We start from the raw sequence: 23,210 nt of genomic DNA, 5'->3' as shown, positions 1-23,210 counted from the left end.
CCCACCCCACACGCATGCCTCTTTCCCTCCCAGAAGAAATCAGGTTCCTGAATTTGTCTTAATCATTTCCTTGCTTTTCAATTCTCCAAACTTATTATTACCGTTTTCTTTTTGTCCCGTGACCATTTTTACTGGAAGGAAGAAGGAAGGGGGGGGGAAGAAAGGAGACAGGGAAGAAAGAAGGAAAGGAAAAAAAGCCCCATCAGCCTATTAATTAATGAGAAGCAGGATAGGGCTTCAAGATGGCTGAGAGCAAGTCAACTCCTTTGTGCGCTTTCTAGCTCTGGGCCTCAATTTCTCCTCGGTCAAACCAGAAATACACGCCTCTAAGTATGTACCAGATAGCATTGTGCCGTCACCAAAGTAAGCTGTCAAGACTGCCCTCAGTCAATATGGCGACTATGAGTGACGTCAACTTCTGGCGCCTCCGCCCTCTCCCCCCTCCCTTGGGGGGGCGGCGAGCCTGGATGACGGCCGCGGGCCGGGCGCATGCGCGGCGGCGGGGCCCGGCCCGCAGTGGCGGCGGAGAAAGGGTTCGCCGTCCGCAGTTGCCAAGCTCGGCTGCGGCGGCCAGATGGTGTAACCGGGTCTGCAGGCGGGTGGCGGGCTGCCGGCGGGGCGAGGCGGCCAAGGGCCGACGCTGCCTGACGGGCTTGGGCGCAGCGACAGCACGCTGAGGGGGCGTCGCCGCCGCGGGAGGCCGCGCCCGCCATGGCGGCCCGGGCAGTGCTGGATGAGTTCACGGCGCCGGCCGAGAAGGCGGCGCTGCTGGAACTGAGCCGCAGCCGCATCGAGGGCCTGTTCGGCGTGAACCTGGCGGTGCTTGGCGCGCTCGGCGCGGAAGAACCGCTGCCCGCGCGCATCTGGTTGCAGCTCCACGGGGCGCAGGAGGCGGTGCACAGCGCCAAGGTGAGTTCGGCCGCCGCCCCCGCCCACCTCCCCGGCGGGCCCCCCACTCCCTCCTCCTGTTGGGGGTGGGGGGACTCTGGGCCCCCCTTCCCCGCCTCCGTGTGGAGACGCAGAAAAGCGCAGTGGCTAAGAGCGCAGTCTCTGGAGCCAGCGGACCTGCGTTCTCAGCCTCCCGAACCATGTGACCTTGGGCTAGCGGATTAATCCCGGGGAATCTCAGTTTCCCCATTTGTAAAGGGGCGCTGATGATATCAGCTACCCCAGATGGCTGTCTCAAAGATTAGAGCGAGTGATGATAGAAGCCGAGCACCGTGCCTGGCACAGAGTAAGCGCGCAGCGAATGTTGACTGTAGTTATCTGTCCCCCGTCTGCGCAGGATGGTGCGCAGGGCTTGATGGCTGAACCCGCAGTTTCCTTGTCCACTATCTCGTCCTCCTTTTCCTCCTAGATCTCTGCTACAGGGATTTTGAACCTTTTGGGGATCCCAGTCCCCTTTGAGAGCCTTACAAAATCTTAATAGTAGTAAAATACCCAGAATGTCAAGGAAAGATAGAGATCTTTAATAATAATGTTAAAAATAGCATTATTACCGAAGAGGCTAGTCGAAGTGAGAACATGACAGCTCGGATATCAGGATTGAGGATTCTGGTGAATCAGATATCAGGATTTTTATTCAAAGACAGGAAGTAGGATGAGTGGTACTAGAGTTAGGGCATTGGGAAGGGAGGTGGTTTTAGGAGGGAAGATGCTAAATTTGGACATTTTCAGCATATAGCACTGTCAGACAACAAAGGAGAGCTGTCTTGTGGACAGTTGGAGGCAGGGGATAGCACCCAGTAGGTGTTGAGTTCAGCTGAATTGACTCTGGGCAGGAAAGGGTTAATACTGGAGGTGTAGATTTAGGTGGTGCTAAAAAAAATTATCACTCCTTGTATTGAAGTTTTGTATAACTTTTATAGAATGCTTATAGCACATCGAAAGTAATGCTGAATACTTTAGAAGGACTACCTCATGCAGCCCTTAAAAACCCCAATGAGGTAGATTTTACATAACCCCTCCCCCTTTTTTTAATTAACAGCTGGGGAAACTGAAACTCAAAGAAGTGACTCACCTTCTGTCTAAATCAGCATTTCAGGCTTACACAGACTCAACACTTTCATCTACTCCCCCCCCACTCTTTCCCAGGTGAAAAACAAAATACATCTCTCCTCCCAGGTACCCAAGGTCCTCCAGTTTTTTTCCAGCCAGCACTGGGGGAACCCAGGATTCATACCTAGGGAGTTTGCCTCCAAAGTTCTTGTTCTTTATATGTGCCTCCCAAGTGATGAGCCCTCTCATCTGGAGTGGGAAGGAGATCCTTGTTTTACATTCCATTTCAGAGGTTTCACAGTGACCTTGAAGACTCTGATTACCTGTAGATCCTGACTTGCCTAGATTAAAAAAAAGCTAGATCTTGCTTTTAACATCTTTGGATGGGATAGGACACTTAGCTGTATGATTCAGTTATTCTGATTTCACACAACTGGTCTTCTAGACCTTCTTCCCTGTCAGTTCCCTCCTTCCTTTCTCCCTAGCTACTCAATTTCTTCCAGTCTCCAGGGCTAAAAAAGTTTGACATGACTAAATCCTATAATTTCTTTTGAAAGTCTCTTATATGCTTTCATTCCTCTCCTTTCAATTGCTTTCACCCCATTCCTATACAACCCGCATTAGACCTCCTGTTGCCTAGCTCATCCAGTCTAAACTCCTCCCCTGGCTTACAAAACCCTTCTTAATCCAAAACCACCTTTTTATTTCCAGTTTTCCATCTTTGCAGTTCTCACCTTAAACCTCCACTGTAGTCATACTAGTCTCACTGCTCTTGCTGTTTGTTTTGCTTGCTCCCAGTTCTGCTTTTTCTCACTCCAAGCATGGACAGCGCTTCCCTTGCTCTAACAGGAAAACCCAGCCTGTCCTGCCAGACCCTCCCAACTGGAGTTCTCTTGGCTGTTCCAGTCACTCAGTTTAGCATAAACCAATTAGGACAGGTGTGTCTTAGAGTATCTTGGTAGTATGTATAACCTGCCCAGTTATCTATTACTCATAACCCAACCCGCCAGCTTGCTAAGAAATCCTTTCTTTACTTGAGATTCACTGGTAAGAATTGAATGCCACACTCAACAGATTTTGGTTTTCTTTCCAATTAATTCGTTTTGGAGCTTCTTTTACATTTTTTGAAGAAGAAAAAACTATTAACCTGATTTTAAAAATTAAAAACAGGAAAGCAAACTTCGTTTAACATCTACAGTATTTTAAGTTAAGCTGTGGAGGAGAAGAAAGTTGGGGGGAAGGAACATTTAGTCTAAGGAAGAGTTTTTAACACTACCTGGTATAGAGTCTCTGCTCAAAATAAGATGAGATCGGCTGTCCTGGGTCTTATTCTGTGGTTAACTTTGTTGTCAATGCTAATTCACTACCATTTGCCAATTCTAGGAAAAGAATATGGAGATTTAGTTAGCTTAGGACTCCATTTGCTGGTGGGTGGTGAGATGAGGGACTGATAGAAAGTGATGATACTAGAGTGGCCACTTTTGTCAAAGAGGAAATTTGGCTGTGGAAGTGGCACTTCAGCTGGGCTTCAAAGAGCAGTATTCCTGGGTGCCTGGCATTCTAGGAAGAAGTGGCTGTGAGCAAAGGCCTAGAAGCCAGGAGACACAGTGTTATGGTGGGACATATCAGGTTCCCTCTATGGGAGATGAAGCCTTGAGGAACCGAACACCAGGCTAAGACTTTTGGACCTTATTCCATAGCGGGTCAGAGAGGATTTTGAGAGGGGAATGACTTGAAACTGTACAGGATGACTTGGAAGCAGGGAGTTCTGACAGTGGAAGGAACAGAATTATGTTGTTCCAAGTTAGAGTTGGGCATGGGTAGAGGTGGGGTTGGGTGACAGTCTCACAAGGACCTGCTATTGAGTGGATGTGGGGATCAAGGTAGAGGTTTTGAGCCCAGGTGGCAGGCTCACCTCTTAGTTGGAGAGACTGCCAGGTAAACCAACCAGTGCTTCTCATGTGCCAGGAAATGCACCAGCTGTTGACCTTTGACCTCAAGGAACCCATACAACCTAACAAGGGAGACAAACATGGAAACAACAGTACAGAATGATACACGTATCAGAGGAAGTATGTACAAGGTGATAGAGTAATACAAAAAAGGAAGGATTATTCTGCAGAACTGGATTCTAAAGGATGAGTGAGTTCTCCAGGGGACAATGAGTTTCTGGCAGTGGGAAGAGCATGTGCAAAACCACAGGAGTATGAAACAGTGCAGCTTTATCACTGAGTACTCAAATGTAAGGGGAGGATGGAGGAAATGGCCAGAGGTAGAAAGGGACCAGGTCACAAAGGTTTTGAGGCCTGTTAAAGAACATGAATTTTATTCTACAGTGGAGAGTCATGTAAAGGTTGTGAGAAGTGAGAAATGCAGCCAGATATACATTTCTAAAAAGCTGTTCCATTTGTCAGTGTTCACACCTCCAGGATTGTACTACCCAGTGTGGTCCACAGACAGTGCTGATTTCTGACAGTATAGAAATTGAGAGTCACTGTTGAGCGACTTCGTTAGCGATTTGACATTGTTACCACATTTTAATGGCAAGTTACAAAAATAATTCAGTCTGCAGTGAGTTATGAGGTAAGGCCATGTGTGTAATTTACCTGTGCTGGGAGAGAGACTGGAGAGCAAAGGACCAGGGACAGGAGCTTAGGAGGATGCCTGTGCTTGGGGGACTGCAATAACCTGCACAGAGACCGGAGAGGCAATATTTGAAAGCGGGAGGAAAACTGGAAGAGGGCATTGCCCACAGGGGGAGGGGGCTGAAGTCAGTGGTGGAGTATGTTATGGAAGCAAAAGGAAGTTTAAGGAAAAAGAAAAAGCCTTCAGGTTTCAGAGAGAAAGTGGAGGTACTGACTAGATGCTGCTCATTTGCAAAGAGAAGAGATCAAAAATGCAAAACTGGGGTGGGATACTCTAGTCAAGCGTGATGGGAAGAGGTGAGATTGAGGAGCTCTCAGCCCAGGGAGTGAGAAGATTCACAATATCTTCTTCTGTTAGATCAGAGAGCCACAGCCTCACTTGGAATGCTCGCTGGGACCAGGCAGGGAGCCTGTATAGGGAAGCAGATGCTTGTTAGGGGGATCTGTGGTGCCCTGTCCGGGATGGCAGATGCCCATACTTGGTAGCACAATGTGGGCCCTGTGATGTCTGATCTTCTCATTCCCCAAGAGAAGCCAGGAGTCTGGATTTTATAATGTCAAAGCCGTTTCATTGTAAGTTGGCACTAATTTATGTTTTTAAAACCATGTATGCTGTGGATTTTATCTAAAAAATTTGCATTAATATTTTTTAAAGTTAAAGTAGGTACTCTAAAAAAAAAAAAAACACCCCCAAAGCGTTCATGTTAAATAAAGCGTATCAGTAGGCCCAGGTTCAGCTTTTGTCCTACCTTTTTGGGACCTCTGCTATAGATGGTGGAAGAAGACAGGATGGTGAAGATACACTTTTTTTTCCTCATTTACAGAAGAGGGCAATTGCAGGCTTTAGTGGCAGTACTGTGTCCGTACAGGAGGATGCTAATTCATTCCTAGAGAGGGAGGATGAGACTGCAGACAGTGGAACATGTCAGGATAGGTACTGCTGGGTGTGCATTGGGAAAGAAAGAAGATCAAAGGACTGATACAAGGTCCAGGGAAGGTTAGATACCATGAATTTATGATGTCACTTGAGCCAGAAATGCTCAAATGGATTCTAATTTCCCCCATTCTGGAGTAAAGAAGAATTGGAAATAAAGGAGTCTAAGGTGCAATTAACCAAAGCAAAATGGGGCCCAGAAACTGTTTCTGGATGGTCAACTTTTGAGGGGCTATGACAGTTCAAAAATATACAAGTCTTGCTTCCTGCTTTCAGTGAACTAACAGTCTGGAGGGATTCAGATTACAGAGGAGGTAGATAAAAGCAGAAGGGGCGCAACGAACTGTGAAAGTAAAGAAAGGGGCAAGACCTTAGACCCTGTCCCTTTATAGACTCAGGCAGTCATGCAGACAGGGGATGGTCATTCAGTGTTTGGGAGAATTCTAGAGGTTATGGTCAAAGAGGAATTACAGAACTCAGAATCTTGGCTGTGGAGAAATGTTGAGGATGACTGGCACCAAGGGGTTCCTCAGTGGTTGTGGGTGAAGTGGAAGTTTTTCTTTCAGCTTGGAGAAGTCAGAAGGAGGAGGAGGTCCAAGTGTGAGGTATCTGGAGATAGTCTGTGCTGAGGTCATTCAGCAGGGAATCAAGTGTCAGAGTCAGTAGGTGAGCAGGAGCCTGTCCTGGAGGCTAACGAATAAAGAGAAGGGAGGAGGAATGTGGTGTGGCTGTTTCTCCATGAGGCCCTTGGGTGCCTGGCTGAATTTGCTAACCCAGCTGCGAATCAGTAGATGTTTTGTTTCAGGCAGCAGCCTGGGCTTGCCTCATGGCAATGAGGAACCACTCTGAGGCCTAGCCAGTGGTCTACCAAGAGCAGGAGCCTGGAGAACTCACCATAAGGAGAGCAATTTGGAGGACTTCTCAATCTTAAAACATTGGAATTACAGTACGCCTAAGAAGCTGTGCTAACATAGACTAACATCCAGTCCATTTTTAATTTGTGATGAAAAGAAAAAGAGAGATGGGAAGAGAGGGTCTTGTGAAGAGCTGGTAATTGTACTTTTCCTAATGTCTAGTTTTTTATTTGCGTATTTGTCCAGTGAAGGAGGAAGAGAAAAATAAGAATAAAGAAAATGCAGTTCAGGTAGAGGTGGCCTATTACTACACTGACTTTAAAGGGTTAAACTGACCCTGGATTTCATTTCCTTTTCTGTGGAAGAACTTGGTACCTGGTTTCATGAATGAATTAGTTGAACAGTAGATTTGTTCATGGAAGAAATGATTTGTAGATGTAATACTGGGTAGTAACATAAAGTTTTTGTTTTGATTTTACCAGAAAAGAGGTTGGTGTCCTTTTTGTACTTCCTAGAATTATTATTTTTTTTTACTCACTATGGTTGTGAAAATCATCTTCTTAAGAAACAATGGTTTTTGTTCAGCATCTTTTTATGGTTAATATTCTGGGGTTATACCAGAATGTTGAAATAAGGGATACTCAGATTATTTGTGCTGAAACCAAAAGTGATTGCTCATGACTGTAGTTTCCTCTTCCTTATCCATTTTCTAGCCAGTATTTTAGGGTTTTAATTAAATCAAGGACCAAAGCTTGTTCTGTGTTGGCTTTTTGCTAAGTTGACATAATTGTATAATGCTAGCTGTCTTGAGTTTCAAAAACAAAATAATAGGAGGAAAAATGCTTGCAGATATTAAAGAACTTTTTATAAAACCGGTTATGTCATGGAAGCAACATAAGGAAAGTTATTTTGCTTAAAGAAATTAGAAGCTTTTGTTCAGTCTTAGTATTGACAGAATTAATCATTCACATTATATAAATTCATATGTGAATTTTCTGCATGGAAATAGTTGTGATTATGGCCTCTTTTGATTGTAACTCCCTATTTGCCAGTCATCTGGGATTTTTATCCATTCTTGAACCAACTCATTTAGTTCATAATATGCATCATTATTATTTTTTTAAACTTTATCATTGTCACATGTATACAACATAATTTCCATTTTAACCACTTTCAAGTGTACAATTTAGTAGTATTCGTTACATTCACATTTTTTTTCATGTTGTTCTGTCACTACCATACATTGCCAAAATTTGTCCATCACTCCAAACTGTAAATAGGTTTCATTATTGACCCTGGAATTTTTTTAAATTAGGATAATGAAGTTGTTACCTTGTTATAATGGGTAGGTTAATGCAGATAAACAATCTCTCTCAGTTAGGCAATGAATTTAGCTGCAGTAATAGAAGCCAAACAAAATAGGAGCTGAGTTTTCATCACTCAACAAGATGTCTAAATATAAGAAACAGTCCAAGGCTGAGTAGGGGTTAGAATCCACCAAAGTGGGGTGGGTCTCTGTAGTTTTCTTGGCCTTTCCCTCATGATCACAACATGATTGCTGCAGCTCCTGCCATCAGGTCTCTGTTTTAAGAAGGAAGAGAGAAAAGAGGAAGCAACACCTTTCCAGAAAACCCCAGCAGATTTTTGCTTGCCTCTCGTGGGCCAAAACTATGTCACATTGCCACTGTTAGCAGCAAAAGGAGCTAGGAAATAATTCAGTTTTAACTAGGTACTTTGCTACCTTGAACGAAATCTGGGTTCTGTGATTAAAGGAAAAGAAAATAGATATTGGTAGACGATTGGCAGTGCTGCCATATCATATTAAGTTATTTCAAAATATGTGCTAACTGCCTACAATGTTGCCTAAGAGTCACCTGCAGAGAATCTCTTTTGTTGCTTAGATGTGGCCTCTGTAAGCCCACTCAGCTGGTAAACTCACTGCCCTTCCCCCTACATGGGATATGACTCCCGGGGTGTGGATCTCCCTGGAAATGTGGGACATGACTCTCAGGTATGAGCCTGGACCCGGCATTGTGGGATTGAGAAAACCTTCCTGATCAAAAGGGGGAAGAGAAATTAAACAAAATAAAATTTCAGTAGTTGAGAGATCTCAAATGGAGTCAAGAGGTCATTCTGGAGGTTATTCTTATGCATTATATAGATATTCCTTTCTAGTTTTTAGTGTACTAGAATAGCTAGAAGGAAATACCTGAAATTGTTGAACTGCAATCCAGTATCCTTGATTCTTGACGACAGTCAAATAACTATATAGCTTATGTGGTGTGAATGTGTGATTATGAAAACCTTGTGGCTCACACTCCTTTTATCCAGTGTGTGGACAAATGAGTAGAAAAAAGGGGGACAAAAAGTAAATGAATAATGAGGGAAAAGGAGTATGAGATGTTTTGGGTGTACTTTTTTACTTTTATTTTTATTTTTATTCTTATTTTTTGGAGTAATGAAAATGTTCAAAAAATTGGTTGTGATGAATACACAACTATGGAATGATACTGTGAACAATTGATTGTGCACTTTGAATGATTTTATGTTATGTGAATATATCTCAATAAAATTGCATTAAAAGAAAGTGTGCTAAGTCACCCTACCCCATTTTTTTGGTAAATAGGAACTTTAAAAATGGGTGCTTCTTATTTTGTTTGTTTTTTAAATTAAAATATAATTTCTAAAACTGAAATGAGCATAAATCAAACCTTTAACTCATTTATGAAGGAGCCAGCAGGATGGGAAAACTACTTCAAAGACCATTGGAGGAATTGAGTACTTACAGATACTGAAAAAAGAATGTTGAAATACGATTGAATAAAAAACTGGTTAATGTCCTACAGGCTAATGAAACCATAACCTTTGGTGTTAGCTTTTATAACAGACAGAAATCATTTGTATCTCTTCTGGGCAAAAACCTGTAAGTTAACATGTAATTTCACAGGGCCTCGATATAAATTGTCAAACAAAAAGTACATTCCTATAGAGCATATGTCAGCAATTTTTTTCTGTAAAGGACTATGTAATAAATACTTTACAAAGTCTTAAGTATTTACTGGTGATGCAGGGTCTTACTCTTTCTTTCTCCTCTTCCTCTTCCTTCTTACAATCCTTTAAAAAATGTTAAAACATTTCTTAACTCAGGGACTGCAAAAATATTCTGGGAGCTGCATTTATACTGTCCAATACATGTGGCTATTTAAACTTAAATTATTTAAAACTCAAAATTAAATACCAATTCCATTTCAACAGCTCAATATCCACAGCTAGTGTCTACCAATTTGGTCAACGTAGATATAGACCATTTCTATCATTGCAGAAAGTTCTATCAGACAGTGCTGCCCTAGAGACTAAATAATCTTTGGATGCCCTGTTAGATAATACTCTAGTGAGATAGTGAAAGGACATGCAGCCATGCTTTTACCTATTTCCAAGGATTTTATAAATGTTGTTAATTGTGCTCCCTTGTGAGCCTAACTCCAAATATTAATCTTGATGACACACACACACCTACACACAGGCTGGTCTGATTGTATCTCAAGTATAGCAGGAGATATTAGCAATGAATAAGACTACAGAATTAACTTCTGGAAATTTCATAAGGAGTCTCAGATTGCATTTTCAGTAGCCAGATGGGCTTTTGATTGTTTTTGTTTTTAATTGCTGCTTTTACTGGCTTTTCCATTCCAAAGCTAGGAAACTAACCCCCCCAAAAAATCAAGAAAGTCGTCTCTACACATTTTACCTGCAGTGTCTATACTATATATTTGGGTGAATTCCTCTCTCCTCAAGGTTCCCAAAATATGCTGAAATTCCTTGCCTGCCAGGAAGTGGTTTTCTTTCTTGCTTGTAAGGCTGGGTCCCTGTAAGCTGTAAAATAGACCAGTTTCCCAAAAGGGATTTGAACATTGGTCCCACACATGGAGTACAATCCTTGTTCTTTAATGGTGGACTAGCCATGCCTGATTTAATGAGGTATACCCATAAATATGACCCTCTACTTTACCTGAGTTATACAATCAATTTGTCTAATTCTATCCTAGTGAAAAATAGGACAGATTCTTTTTTTTTAAGGCAGTTTTATTGAGATATATTCATATATCATATAATCCATACAAAGTGTACAATCAGTGGCTTTTAGTATATTCACAGAATTGTGCATTCATCACCACAATCAATTTTAGAACATTTTCATTACTCCAGAAAGAAAAACCCCATACCCATGAGCAGTCACCTCTCAATCCCTCTGTCCTTCCCCAGCCCTACATAACTATTAATCTGTATCAAACTCTATAGATTTATTTATATTTACATTTTATATAAATTGAATCATACACTATGTGGTACTTTGTGCCTGGTTTCTTTCACTTCACGTAAATTTTTTTAAATTATTATTATTTCTTCTAATCAGAATAGTTGTAGGTTTACAAAGAAGTAGAAAAAGACAGTGTTCCGTGTACTCCCGTTGTTGACACTTTGCTTTAGTGTGGTACCTTTGTTACAACTGAGGAAAGAATATTAAAATAATACTACATTAGGTGTATTTCTCCCTATATACCACCTATTGTTAACATCTTGTATTAGTGTCATACTTTTGTTGTAATTCATGGAAGAACATTCTTATACTTGTACTATTAACCACAGTCCATCATCCACAACAGGGATCAACTGTTACATAGTCTTGTGTTTTATCTTCTTTCATTCTAGTTAACATACACAACATTAAATTTCCCCTTTTAACCACATTCATGTACATAATTCAGCACTGTTAATTACTCTCAGCATAATATGCATTTCCAAACCTTTATTAAGTAGAAATTCTGTACAAATTAAGCATCAACTTCCCATTCTCTACCCCCAGTCTATCCTCTTGTAACCTATATAGATTCTAACACTGTGATTTTGCTTATTATAATTAGCTCATATCAGTGAGATCATACAATATTTGTCCTTTTGTGTGTGGTTTATTTCACTCAACATAATGTCCTCAAGGATCATCCATATTGGCACATGCATCAGGACTTCATTTCTTTTTACAGCCGAATAACATTCCATCATATGTGTATGCCATTGTTCCAGTTTGCTAATGCTCCCGTTATGCAAAACACCAGAAATGGATTGGGTTTTATAAAGGGGGGTTATTTGGTTACAAAGTTACAGTCTTAAGGCCATGAAGTGTCCAAGGTAAGGCATCAACAATAGGGTAACCTCACTGAAGGATGGCTGATGGCATCCAGAAAACCTTTTTTAGCTGGGAAGGCACGTGGCTGGCATCTCCTGATCCCAGGTTATGTTCCAGCTCCTCCCTTAGCTCCTGTGCATTCTTCATAGTGTTGCTCTTGGGGCGTTTGTCCTCTCTTAGTTTCTCTGGGGCAAAGTGTCAGCAAAAGTCTGCCTTCAAAGGCCATCTCCAAAATGTCTCTCTAAGCTGCAGCAGCACTGAGCTCCTTCTGTCTGAGCTCTTACAGGGCTCAGGTAAAACTAATCAAGACCCGCTGAATGGGCAGGGCCACACCTCCATGTAAATAATCTAATCAAAGGTTCTACCCACAGTTGGATGGGTCACATCTCCATGGAAACAACCTAATCCAAAGATTCCCATCCTAATCAACAGTAATACATCTGCCCCCAAAGATTGCATCAAAGAACATGGCGTTTTGGGGGTCATAATACATCCAAATCAGCACAGCCACATTTTGTTTATCCGTTCATTGATTAATGGATGCTTGGGGTTGCTTCCATCTTTTGGCAATTGTGAATAATGCCACTGTGAACATGAGTGTGCAAATATGTGTTCAAGTCTTTGATTTCAATTCTTGGTATATACTTAGTAAGGGGATTGACAGTGTTAGGTTTTTTGACCGGGAAGAGAAGAGACCAAAACTTAATTGAAGAAAGTTTTATTTATGCACAGGCAGGCTGAAGCCAAAAATGGCGACAGCCCTGAACAAAGGCAGGAGTACAATTTTATAGCTTTTGGGAGAGGAGTTGAAGTAAGATAGAGAAGTAAGAAGTTGGCATAAGGGGATTGGTTTGCTTAGGGTGGGTAAGATAAGAAGTTGACTTCAGGAGGTTGGTTTGTTTAGGGTAGGATAAGGAGTTGACATCAGGGAGATTATTAAGTTATGGAAAATCTTTGTTTTTTGTTCTTGCTCAGTCTGCTGCATTAGCTAAGAGTGGGTTTTATGTAAACAGTCACATCCACTGTGGTTGCGGAGGGCTTCCTGGAATATTTGCTAAGGGTGGGTTGTATGTGTGTTGGGGGTGGGGAGTTTTGCCTAACAACCAGATCATAAGTAATTCTATATTTAGCCTTCTAAGGAACTCACCATTTTACATTCCCACCAGCAATGAGTTAGTGTTCCTATTTCTCCACATCTTTTCCGACACTTGTAATTTTCTGTTGTTTTTTTTTTTAATAGTAGCCATTGTAGTGGCTGTGAAATGGTATCTCATTGTCGTTTTGATTTGCATTTCCCTAACAGCTATTGATGTTGAGCATCTTTTCATGTGTTTTTTAGCCATTTGTATTTTCTTTTTGAAGAACTATCTGTTAAAGTCTTTTGCCCTTTTTGTAATGGGCTTATTTGTCTTTTTATTATTGAGTTGTAGGATTTCTTTAAATATTCTGGATATTAAACCCTTATCAGATTATGTGGTTTCCAAATATTTTTTCTCATTGAGTAGGTTGTCTTTTCACTTTCGTGACAAAGTCCTTTGATACACAAAAGTTTTTAGTTTTGAGGAGGTCCCATTTATCTATTTTTTCTTCCATTGCTTGTGCTTTGAGTGTAAAGTCTAAGAAACCATTGCTTAGTGCAAGATCTTGAAGATGCTTCCCTACATTTTCATTCAGGAGTTCTATAGTCCTGGCTCTTCTATTTAGATGTTTGATCCATTTTGAGTTAATTTTTGTATAAGGTGTGAGATAGGGGTTCTCTTTCATTCTTTTGCATATGGATATTCAGTTCTCCCAGCACCATTGGTTGAAGAGACAATTCTTCCCCAATTGAGTGAACTCGGCAGCCTTGTTAAAAATCAGTTGGCCAGAGGATGGCAGATGGCGTCCAGAAAACCTCTGTTAGCTGGGAAGGCACATGGCTGGCGTCTGCTCCAAAGTTCTGGTTTCAAAATGGCTTTCTCCCAGGACATTCCTCTCTAGCAAGCTTGCTCCTCTTCAAAACGTCACTCACAGCTGCACTCAGTCCCATCTCCTTGAGCCAGCACGTTCATATGGCTCCACTGATCAAGGCCCACCCCCTGGAAGCTTGTAACTTTCAGCTTCTGGTCTCTTTGAACCCAAGAGTTCAGTTCTAAGTTTATCTCTTTCCGCTCGCATTTTACTATAAGCTTCAAGGAGAAGCCAGGTTATGTCCTCCCCATGTAGTCTGGAGATCTCCTCAGCTAAGTATTCCAGGTTGTTGCTTCCAGATTCTTCCTTCCATCTGACACCAGGACTCAATTTTGCCAAATTCTCTGCCACTTTAAAACAAGGATCGCCTTTCTGCCAGTTCACAACAAAACGTCCATCATTTCTGTTCAAGACCTCATCAGAAGTATCTTTAGAGTCCATATTTCCACAAACAGTCTCTTTAAAGCAGTTTTGGCCTTTTCTATCAAGCTCATCCCAATTCTTCCAGAATCTTCCCCTTATCCATTTAAAAAGCCGTTCCAACATGTTTGGTATTTGCAAACACAGCAGCAAAAGCACCCTACTTCTCTGGTATCTTCTTAACCAAAAGGGGGATGCAAAATGAGACGAAATAGTTTCAGTGGCTGAGAGATTCCAAATGGAATCGAGAGGTCACTCTGGTGGACATTCTTATGCACTATATAGATAGCACCTCTTAGGCTTTAATGTATTGGAATAGCTAGAAGTAAATACCTGAAACTATCAAACTCCAACCCAGCAGTCTGGACTCCTGAAGGCAATTATATAATAATGTAGATTACAAGGGGTGACAGTGTGATTGTGAAGACCTTGTGGATCACACCCCCTTTATCTAGTGTATGGATGAGTGGAGGAATGGGGATAAAAACTAAAGGACAAATGGGGTGGGATGGGGGGATGATTTGGGTGTTCTTTTTTCACTTTTATTTTTTATTCTTGTTCTGGTTCTTTCTGATGTAAGGAAAATGTTCAGAGATAGATTGTGGTGATGAACGCATAACTATGTTATCATACTGTGGACAGTGGATTGTATACCATGGATGATTGTATGGTGTGTGAGTGTATTTCAATAAAACTGAATTTAATAAAAAAAAAAAAAAGAAAAGAAAAAAAATCAGTTGGCCATAGGTGTGAGGGTCTGTTTCTGAACTCTCAGTTCAATTCCATTGGTTAATATATCTCTCCTTGTGCCAGTACCATGCAGTTGTGACCACTCTAGCTTTGTAATATGCTTTAAAATCAGTAGGTGTCAGTCCTCCAACTTTGTTCTTCTTTTTCAAGATGTTTTTGGCTACCTGGGGCCCCTTACCCTTACAAATAAATTTGATAATTTTATTTTCCATTTCTGCAAAGTAGGCTGTTAGAATTTTGATTGGGGTTGCGTTGAATCTGTAGATCATTTTGGGTAGAATTGACATCTTAGCAACATTTACCCTTCCAGTCAATGAACACAGAATGCTCTTCCATTTGTTTAGGTCTTCTTTGATTTCTTTTAGCAATGTTTTATCGTTTTCTGTGTACAAGTCATTTACATCCTTGGTTAAATTTATTCCTAGATACTTGATTCTTTTAGTTGCTATTATAAATGGAATTTTTTACTTGATTTCTTCCTCAGCTTGCTCATTACTGATAATAGAAACACTGCTAATTTTTGCATGTTGATCTTGTACCCCACCACTTTGCTGAAGTTGTTTATTAGCTGTAGTAGCTTTGTTGTCAGTTTCTCAGGACTTCCTATATATGGGATCATGTCATCCACAAATAGTGGAAGTTTTACTTCTTCCTTTCCAATTTGGATGTCTTTTATTTCTTTTTCTTCCCTAATTATTCTGGCTAGGACTTCCAGTACAATGTTGAATACCAGTGGTGAGAGCGTGTGTTCCGGTTTGCTAAAGCTGCCATTATGCAAAATACCAGGAATGGATTGACTTTTGTAAAGGGGATTTATTAGGTTACAGATTTACAGTTCTGAGGCCATAAAAGTGTCCAAACTAAGGCATCAACAAGAGGATACCGTCACTGAAAAACTGCCAGTGGCATCTGGAACACCTCTGTCAACTGGGAAGGCATATGTCTGGCATCTGCTTGTCCTTTGCTCGCAGGTTGTGTTTCAAAATGGCTTTCTTCTGAACATCTGTGGGCATCTGTCTTAGCTTCTCTCTCTCAGCTTCTCTGTGTCCTTGCTTCTTTCTCCCAGGACATTTCTCTCTAAGCATCTGGGGATCCTCTCTTAGCTTCTCCAGGGCAAACTCTAGGCTTCATCTCTTAGCATCTCCAAATATCCTTCTGCCCACATCTCCAAGCATCTCTAAGCATCTGTGTGTGCTCCTGAACTCTTTTAATTACTCCAGTGAACTAATCAAGATTCACTGTGAATGGGCAGCATCCACCCCTCCTTGAACATAATTTAATCAAAGGTCTCACCCATAGTTGGGTGAGTCACATCTCCATGGAAACACTCAATCAAAAAGTTCCACCCCACAGGATTAGATTAAAAGATCCTGTCTCTTCTGGGGTCCATAACAGTTTCAAATTGGCACCATGGGCAACCTTGTCTTGTTCCATACCTTAGAGGGGAAGATTTCAGTCTTTCACTGAGTATGACGTTAGCTGTGGGCTTTACATGTATACGCTTTGTCATATTGAAGACATTTCCCTATTTTCATAAGTACTTTTTTATCAAGAAAGGATGCTGAGTTTTGTAAAGTGCCTTTTCTGTGTCAATTGAGATGACCATGTGGTTTTATCTCTTTGTCTTACTGTTGTGGTATATATTACACTCATTGATTTTCTTATGTTGAACCACCCTTGCACAACCTGGGATAAAACCGCTTGATCGATAAGTCTTCAGATGGGCTGTTGGATTTGACTTCCAAGTATGACTTTTGCATTAAAGTCTATTTCCTTTTGCATCTATACTCATAAGAGAAATTTGTCTGTAATTTTCTTTTCTTGTGGTATTTTTATCTGGCTTTGGTATTAAGAGCGATATTGGCCTCATGGAATGAGTTAGGGTTCTCCTCTTCAATTTTTTGTAAGAGGTTGGGAAGAATTCACATTAGTTTTTCTTGGAATGATTGGTGCAGTTCACCTGTGCAGCCATCCGGTCCTGGGCTTTCTATTTTGGAAGGTTTTTGAGGACTGATTCAATATTTTGCTTCTAATTGGTCTGCTGAGGTCTTCTTTTTCTTGTAAAGTCAGTGTAGGTTGTTAGTGTGTTTTCTAGGAATTTGTCCATGTCATCTAGGTTGTCTTAATTTGTTGGCATACAGTTGTTCATAATAGCCTCTTTTTTCCCCCCTCTTAAATAGTTGTTTGTTGGCAGTGGGCTGGAAAGGATGGAATTAATGTATACAGACAACACCACGCACCAATATCACAAGGGAAGCAAAAGAGTGATGGGAAAGAGCAGCCTGGAGGCCCAGATGGGCCCCTCCTCAAGAGTGAGTGGAGGAGGGGGCAGGGGCCTGGAGTGTTGAGGGGGCAGCCTTAAGACACCTCTGCTTAGTAGGCATGGTTAGAGATGAAGAGGGACTCGCTGGCTGCAGCCCCAGCCGGACCGCTTGGGGTGTACTTTCCTTGGCAGGCGAGACTGTTGGCCAGGGCTCGCTTGACGTACTCTTCCTGGGCAGCCTTCAGGTTCTCCTTCTTCCCACCCCAGGCCTTCAGGGCAGAGGCCTGAAGGACTTGGCCATAAAAGGAGGTTAGGGCTCAGGGCTTCAGCACGGGGCACTTGTTGATGGTGTTGGGGTTGATAGATGCCTCCTCCTCACTCTGACCTCCAGACAGAAAGGTGACTCCAGGGACAGCAGGGGGCACTGTGTGACACAGTGTTGTGACAGTTGCCATGGCAGTCTCCTTGTGAGAAAGCTTCTGGGTGCAGGCGGACCTGAGGTTACCATATTGGGCTTCAGCAAAGTGCCTTCCAGGTAGACACGGTGGTCACTCAGAGCCTTGTAAACAGCAGCTAGCACCTTCTCGGTTACATGCTGACAGTGTTTCAAGTCATGGTCCCCATCGGGGAGGATCTCTGGCTCCACGATAGGCACAGTGCCGTTCTGCTGACAGATGCTGGCATAATGGGCCAGTGCATTGGTGTTCTCCAAGATGGCAAGGGTGGAGGGGGTATGCTCCCCGATCTTCAGCGCGCAACTTGGCAAAGTCAGCTCCATCTTTCTTGTATTGGGCACAGCGCTCAGCCAGCCCATCTAGCCCTTGGGTGGTGGTCTCACCATTTGTTCCTGCCAAGGGTGCCACGCCCTTGTCTACCTTGATGTCTACAACACTGCCCTTGGATTTGATGACTTGGGGGAAGGGACTTCCATCATCTGCTTTCTGGTAGAGCGTCTCATGGAAGAGAATGACACCGCCGATGCAGGGGTTCACGTGGTCGTCATCAGTCAGCAGCAGCTAGCGGTAGAAGCTCCGGTTCTCCTCAGTGTTCTCTGTGCCGATGGACTGCAGCTGCTTGGCAGTGCTTCCAGTGGACTCATCTGCAGCCAGGATGCCCTTACCCGGAGCCACGATACATTGAGCGATGTCAGAGAGCGCCGCCTTCTGCTCTGGGGTCAGCGCTGGATATGGGTAGGGCATGGTGGTGGTGGTGGTGGTGGTACGTTCCAGCACTTCAGAGAAAATGTCTTCCGTTGAAAAGGCCCTGGGTTGTCACGAGAAAGTAACTTGGGACAGGGATCTGTGGGGAGGGAAGAAAGGGTGAGGGGCACTCGGGTCATCCATAGTAGCTTGTTATGATCCTTTTTATTTCTGTGCGTGGTCAGTAGTAATGTTCCTCCTCACATTTCTGACTTATTTACATTTCCTCCCCCCCTCCCTTGGGTCAGTGTAGCTAAGGTTTTATCAATTTTATTAATCTTTTCAAAGCACCAACTTTTGGTTTTGTTCTCTATCTTTTTAAATTGCCAATTACACTTTATTTCTGCTCTTATCTTTATTTCTTTCCTTCTGCTTGCTTTGTGGTTAGTTTGCTGTTCTTTTTCTAGTTCTTCTAGAGCTGCAGTTAGTTTTTTGATTTTAGCTCTTCTTTTTTAATTTAAGTATTTAGTGCTGCCTTTGCTACATCCCATAAATTTTGATATGTTGTGTTCTCATTTTTATTTGTTTCAAGATATTTACTGATTTCCCTTGCAATTTCTTCTGTGACCCACTGATTGTTTGAGTGTTGTTTAACTTCCCTTTATTTGCGGATTTTCCAGTTCTCTGCCTGTTATTGATTTTGAGCTTCAATCCATGATGGTCAAAGATGCTTTGTATGATTTCATTCTTTCTAAATTTATTGTCACTTGTTTGTGATTTAACATGTGATCTGTCCTGGAGAATTATCATGTGCAATTGAGTAAAATTTATCTCCTACTGTTTGGGGCAGCAGTGTTCTGTATATGTCTCTTAGGTCTAATTCATTTATCATATTATTCAAGTTCTCTGTTTCTTTATTGATCTTCCATTTAAATGTTCTATCTATTGATGAGAGTGGTGTAATGGAATCTCCAACTATTATTGTAGAGATGTCTATTTTTCCCTTTGGTTTTGCCAGTATTTGCCTTACATATTTTGGGGCACTATGGTTAGGTACGTAAATATTTATGATAGTTATTTCTTCTTGGTAGAGTGCCCCTTTTATTAATATATATTGTTGTCCTTTGTTTCTTGTAACATTTTTGCATTAAAGTCTATTTTGTATGATATTAGTATAGCTACCCAAGCTCTTTTTTAATTACTATTTGCATGGAATATCTTTTTCCATCCTTTCACTGTCAACCTATTTGCATCTTTTAGTCTAAGATGAGTCTCTTGTCTGGCAGTTTGATGTACTGAGCCCTCAATCATGGGACTTGCCCTTATGAAGCTCGTTACTGCAAAGGAGAGTCTAAACTTGCATGTAATTGTGCCTAAGCATCTCCTCCTGAGTACCTCTTTGTTGCTCAGATGTGGCCCTCTCTCTCTCTAACTGAGCAATCTCAACAGGTGAACTCTCTGCCCTCCCCGCTATGTGGGACCCGACTCCCAGGGTTGTAAATCTCCCTGGCAATGCAGAATATGACTCCTGGGGATGAATATGGACCCAGCATCGTGGGACTGAGAGTATCTTCTTGACCAAAAGGGGGATGCAAAATGAGACGAAATAGTTTCAGTGGCTGAGAGATTTCAAATGGAGTCGAGAGGTCACTCTGGTGGACATTCTTATGCACTATATAGATAACACATCTTAGGTTTTAATGTATTGGAATAGCTAGAAGTAAATACCTGAAACTACCAAACTCCAACCCAGCAGTCTGGACTCCTGAAGACAATTATATAATAATGTAGATTACAAGGGGTGACAGTGTGATTGTGAAGACTTTGTGGATCACACCCCCTTTATCTAGTGTATGGATGAGTAGAACAATGGGGATAAAAACTAAAGGACAAATGGGGTGGGATGGGGGGATGATTTGGGTGTTCTTTTCTCACTTTTATTTTTTATTTTTGTTCTGGTTCTTTCTGATGTAAGGAAGATGTTCAGAGATAGATTGTGGTGGTGAACGCATAACTATGTTATCATACTATGGACAGTGGATTGTATACCATGGATGATTGTATGGTGTGTGAATGTATTTCAATAAAACTGAATTTAATAAAAAAAAAAAAAGATGAGTCTCTTGTAAAAAACATATAGTTGAATCATGCTTTTTTAATCCATTTTGCCAACCTGTGTCTTTTAATGGGGACTTTAATCCATTAACATTCGATATTGTTACTGTAAAGGCAGTACTTCACCCATTGTCCTTTGGATTTATGTGTTGTATCTTTTTTTGTGTCTCTCTTTTCCTTTATTGCAACTCCTTTTCTGTATAGTTGATCTTTTGTGATGTATCTCACTGATCATTTTCTCACTTCTGTTTCTGTATGTTTTTAAAATACTCTGTGGTTATATCGGGGTTTAGATCATACAACTTACATCTGTAACCTAATTTGAAAAGATACCAACTTAGCTTCAATACCATACTTGTTCTCTACTCCCATGTCTCTGTTTCCTCTCTTTATGTTGTTTTTGTCCCACTTTACCACTTTTTATTTTGCATGTTTGTTGTCAGGAAATATGCATTTTTCTTATACAATTGTATTCTGATTCTTATATGAATTAAAGAGTCGAGTTGTATATTGAGGGTACAGGACTGTTGGGTTTTTCATTTACCCTTTTAGTTACCCTTACTCATTTAATGTGTTTAGGATTTAAATTAGGGCCACATTTCTTCACACTACTCCAAGCCACTCTCTCCTGTCTTTTTAACCTGCAAAACTCTCTTTAGTATTTCTTGTAGGGCCGGTCTCTTGTTGATAAACTTGGTTTCTGTTTATGAATATCTTAAGCTCTTCCTCATTTTTGAAGGGCAGTTTTTCTGGATAAAGGATTTTGGGCTGGCAGTTTTTCTCTTTTAGTACTTTAAATATATCATACCTCTGCCTTCTTGCCTTCATGATTTCTGATGAGTTATTGGCACTTAGTCTTATTGAGGTTCCCTTGTATGTGATGAATTGTAGAACTTAGCTGAGGGGTGTGTGGTTGTTCACTATATAATTCTTTAAACTTTTCTGAATGTTTGGAAATGTTCATAATAAAATGTTGGAAGGAGAAAAAAGAGATGTTTAAGAGACATTTGTATCTAATAAACCCATTGTGTGGCCCTAATTTAAATCCTGTTTAGAACAAATAAACTGGAAAAAGACATTAAACACAGATTAGTAGATAGTAGATGATAGTAAGGAATTGTTCATTTTCTTAGGTGCAATAATGGCCTTGTGATTATATTAGAAAGAAAATGTATGTGTGTGTTAAAACTATACTTGGTGGTGTTTTCCTTATTGGAAATTAGCCATGTTTCCAAAGAGTATCCATTAATTAACATGATTTAACATTAGTCCAACCAAGGTCTTAAAGTTAACTGAAGATGTTGGAAGTTATGCTTAAGCTGACAGCTACTTAGCAACACAAACTCATGTCACAAAGTTTATCAGCATTATAATTCAATTTAGTTGAATATATAATTATGTGTTTTTCATAATCATAAACACATTATGTATGAGTAATATTAGCTTAATTGATCAGTAAAACATTATGAATGAGTAATAATAGCTTAATTGAGCAGTAAAATTTAGGAAAGTTCAGCTTAATTAGTCTCTTCATAAGAGAAATTCTTAATTTTTAAAAATGTATGTATGCATTGTGCTGATAAAATCAGGGAAAAGACTTTTAAATTAAAATTATTAAATCATTTATTTTTCTAAGGATTATTTTCATTATATGAATTTGGATTCTTATATAAAAATTCTTCTGAAGTATTAATTTCTGTGAATGTTTAGTTTTGGTTTCTTTTTTTTTTTTTTTTTTATCCTTAAAAGGCTAACACATTTAAAGTATTGGACAATTATTTTTTTATTTTCTGGGAATTCTGTGGCTATAGGTTTCTGTAAATCCTTACTCTCTACAAACCATTTAGAACAGAGTTTCTTTAAGAAACTTTATAATCTAATTTATTAATACCCTTGAAGATAGGAATATATTTCTCCTTCACACAATGAGAAATAAAGGTTTTTCTCATTTATAGGCACAAAAACATGCAGAGAGCTTTCAACTCTGTAAACTGACAGAACTGGCCAAGAACCAGAAAACACACTGATAAAATTGAATACTTCTATGCTTCAAAGGACTTTGTCAAAAGGGTGAAAAGGCAGCTGACTCAATGGAAACCACATATCTGATAAGGGTTTGATATCCAGATTATACAAAGAAATCCTACAACTCAACAACAAAAAGCAAACAGTCCAGTTTAAAAATGGGCAAAACAGATGAATAGACATTTTTCCATAGAGGAAATAAGAATGGCTAAAAAGCGCCTGAAAAGATGCTCATCTTTAGTAGGTATTAGGGAAATCAAATCAAAACTACAATGAGATGTAATTTCACACCTATTAGAATGTAATTGCACACTGTTGTAGAACAGGGAATTACAAGTGTTGGAGAGGATTTAGAGAAATAGGAACACTTACTCACTGCTGGTGGGAATGTAAGATGGTACACTCACTGTGGAAGACAGTTTGACAGTTCCTCAGAAAATTAAGTATAGAGTTGTTCTACGATCTGGCAATCCTGCTACTGGGTATATAGCCAGAAGAACTGAAAGTAGGCATGTGAACAAACATTTGCATGCCAGTGTTCACGGCGGCATATTCACAAATGCCAAAAGATGGAAGTAACCCAGGTGTCCATCAAATGATGAATGGATAAAGAAAATGTGGTATATACATAGAATGGAATATTATTCAGCATTAAGAAGGAATGAAGTTCTGAAGCATGTGACAACATGGTGGATGAATCTTGAGGACATTATATGGAGTGAAATAAGTCAGACACAAAAGGACAAATATTGTATGATTTCACTAATATGAACTAATATAATATGTAAACTCATAGACATAGAATCTAGAATATAGGTTACCAGCAAATAAAATGAGGCTAGAGAATGGGGAGCGGTTGCTTAAGATGTACGGAATTTTTAACTAGGTTGAATTTAAATGAGTGGAAACAGATAGAGGTGATGGTAGCACAT

General features: G+C 40.6%; 1 protein-coding gene and 1 pseudogene across 7 annotated transcripts in view; one reads left to right on the top strand and one right to left on the bottom strand.

Annotated features, from left to right (window-relative positions):
* The first annotated feature begins 489 nt into the window (after positions 1-489).
* Positions 490-23,210, top strand: part of N4BP1 (NEDD4 binding protein 1) — a 108,110-nt gene continuing 85,389 nt past the window's right edge. For all 7 annotated transcript variants that reach the window (XR_005213781.1, XR_005213780.1, XR_005213779.1 and 4 more), the window contains exon 1: positions 490-909. Coding sequence is in view for 4 of the 7 variants with exons in the window: in XM_037815625.1 (XP_037671553.1) it covers positions 712-909 (198 nt within the window). In the remaining 3 variants the exon portion in view is untranslated. The remainder of the gene's footprint in view (positions 910-23,210) is intronic.
* LOC119518470 lies at positions 17,079-18,198 on the bottom strand (annotated as a pseudogene).

Source organism: Choloepus didactylus, chromosome 22 (genome assembly GCF_015220235.1).
Source record: "Choloepus didactylus isolate mChoDid1 chromosome 22, mChoDid1.pri, whole genome shotgun sequence".
Classification (NCBI taxonomy): Eukaryota; Metazoa; Chordata; class Mammalia; order Pilosa; family Megalonychidae; genus Choloepus; species Choloepus didactylus.
The sequence above is the reverse complement of the archived record's forward strand: the minus strand, read 5'-3'. Positions and strand labels throughout refer to the sequence as shown.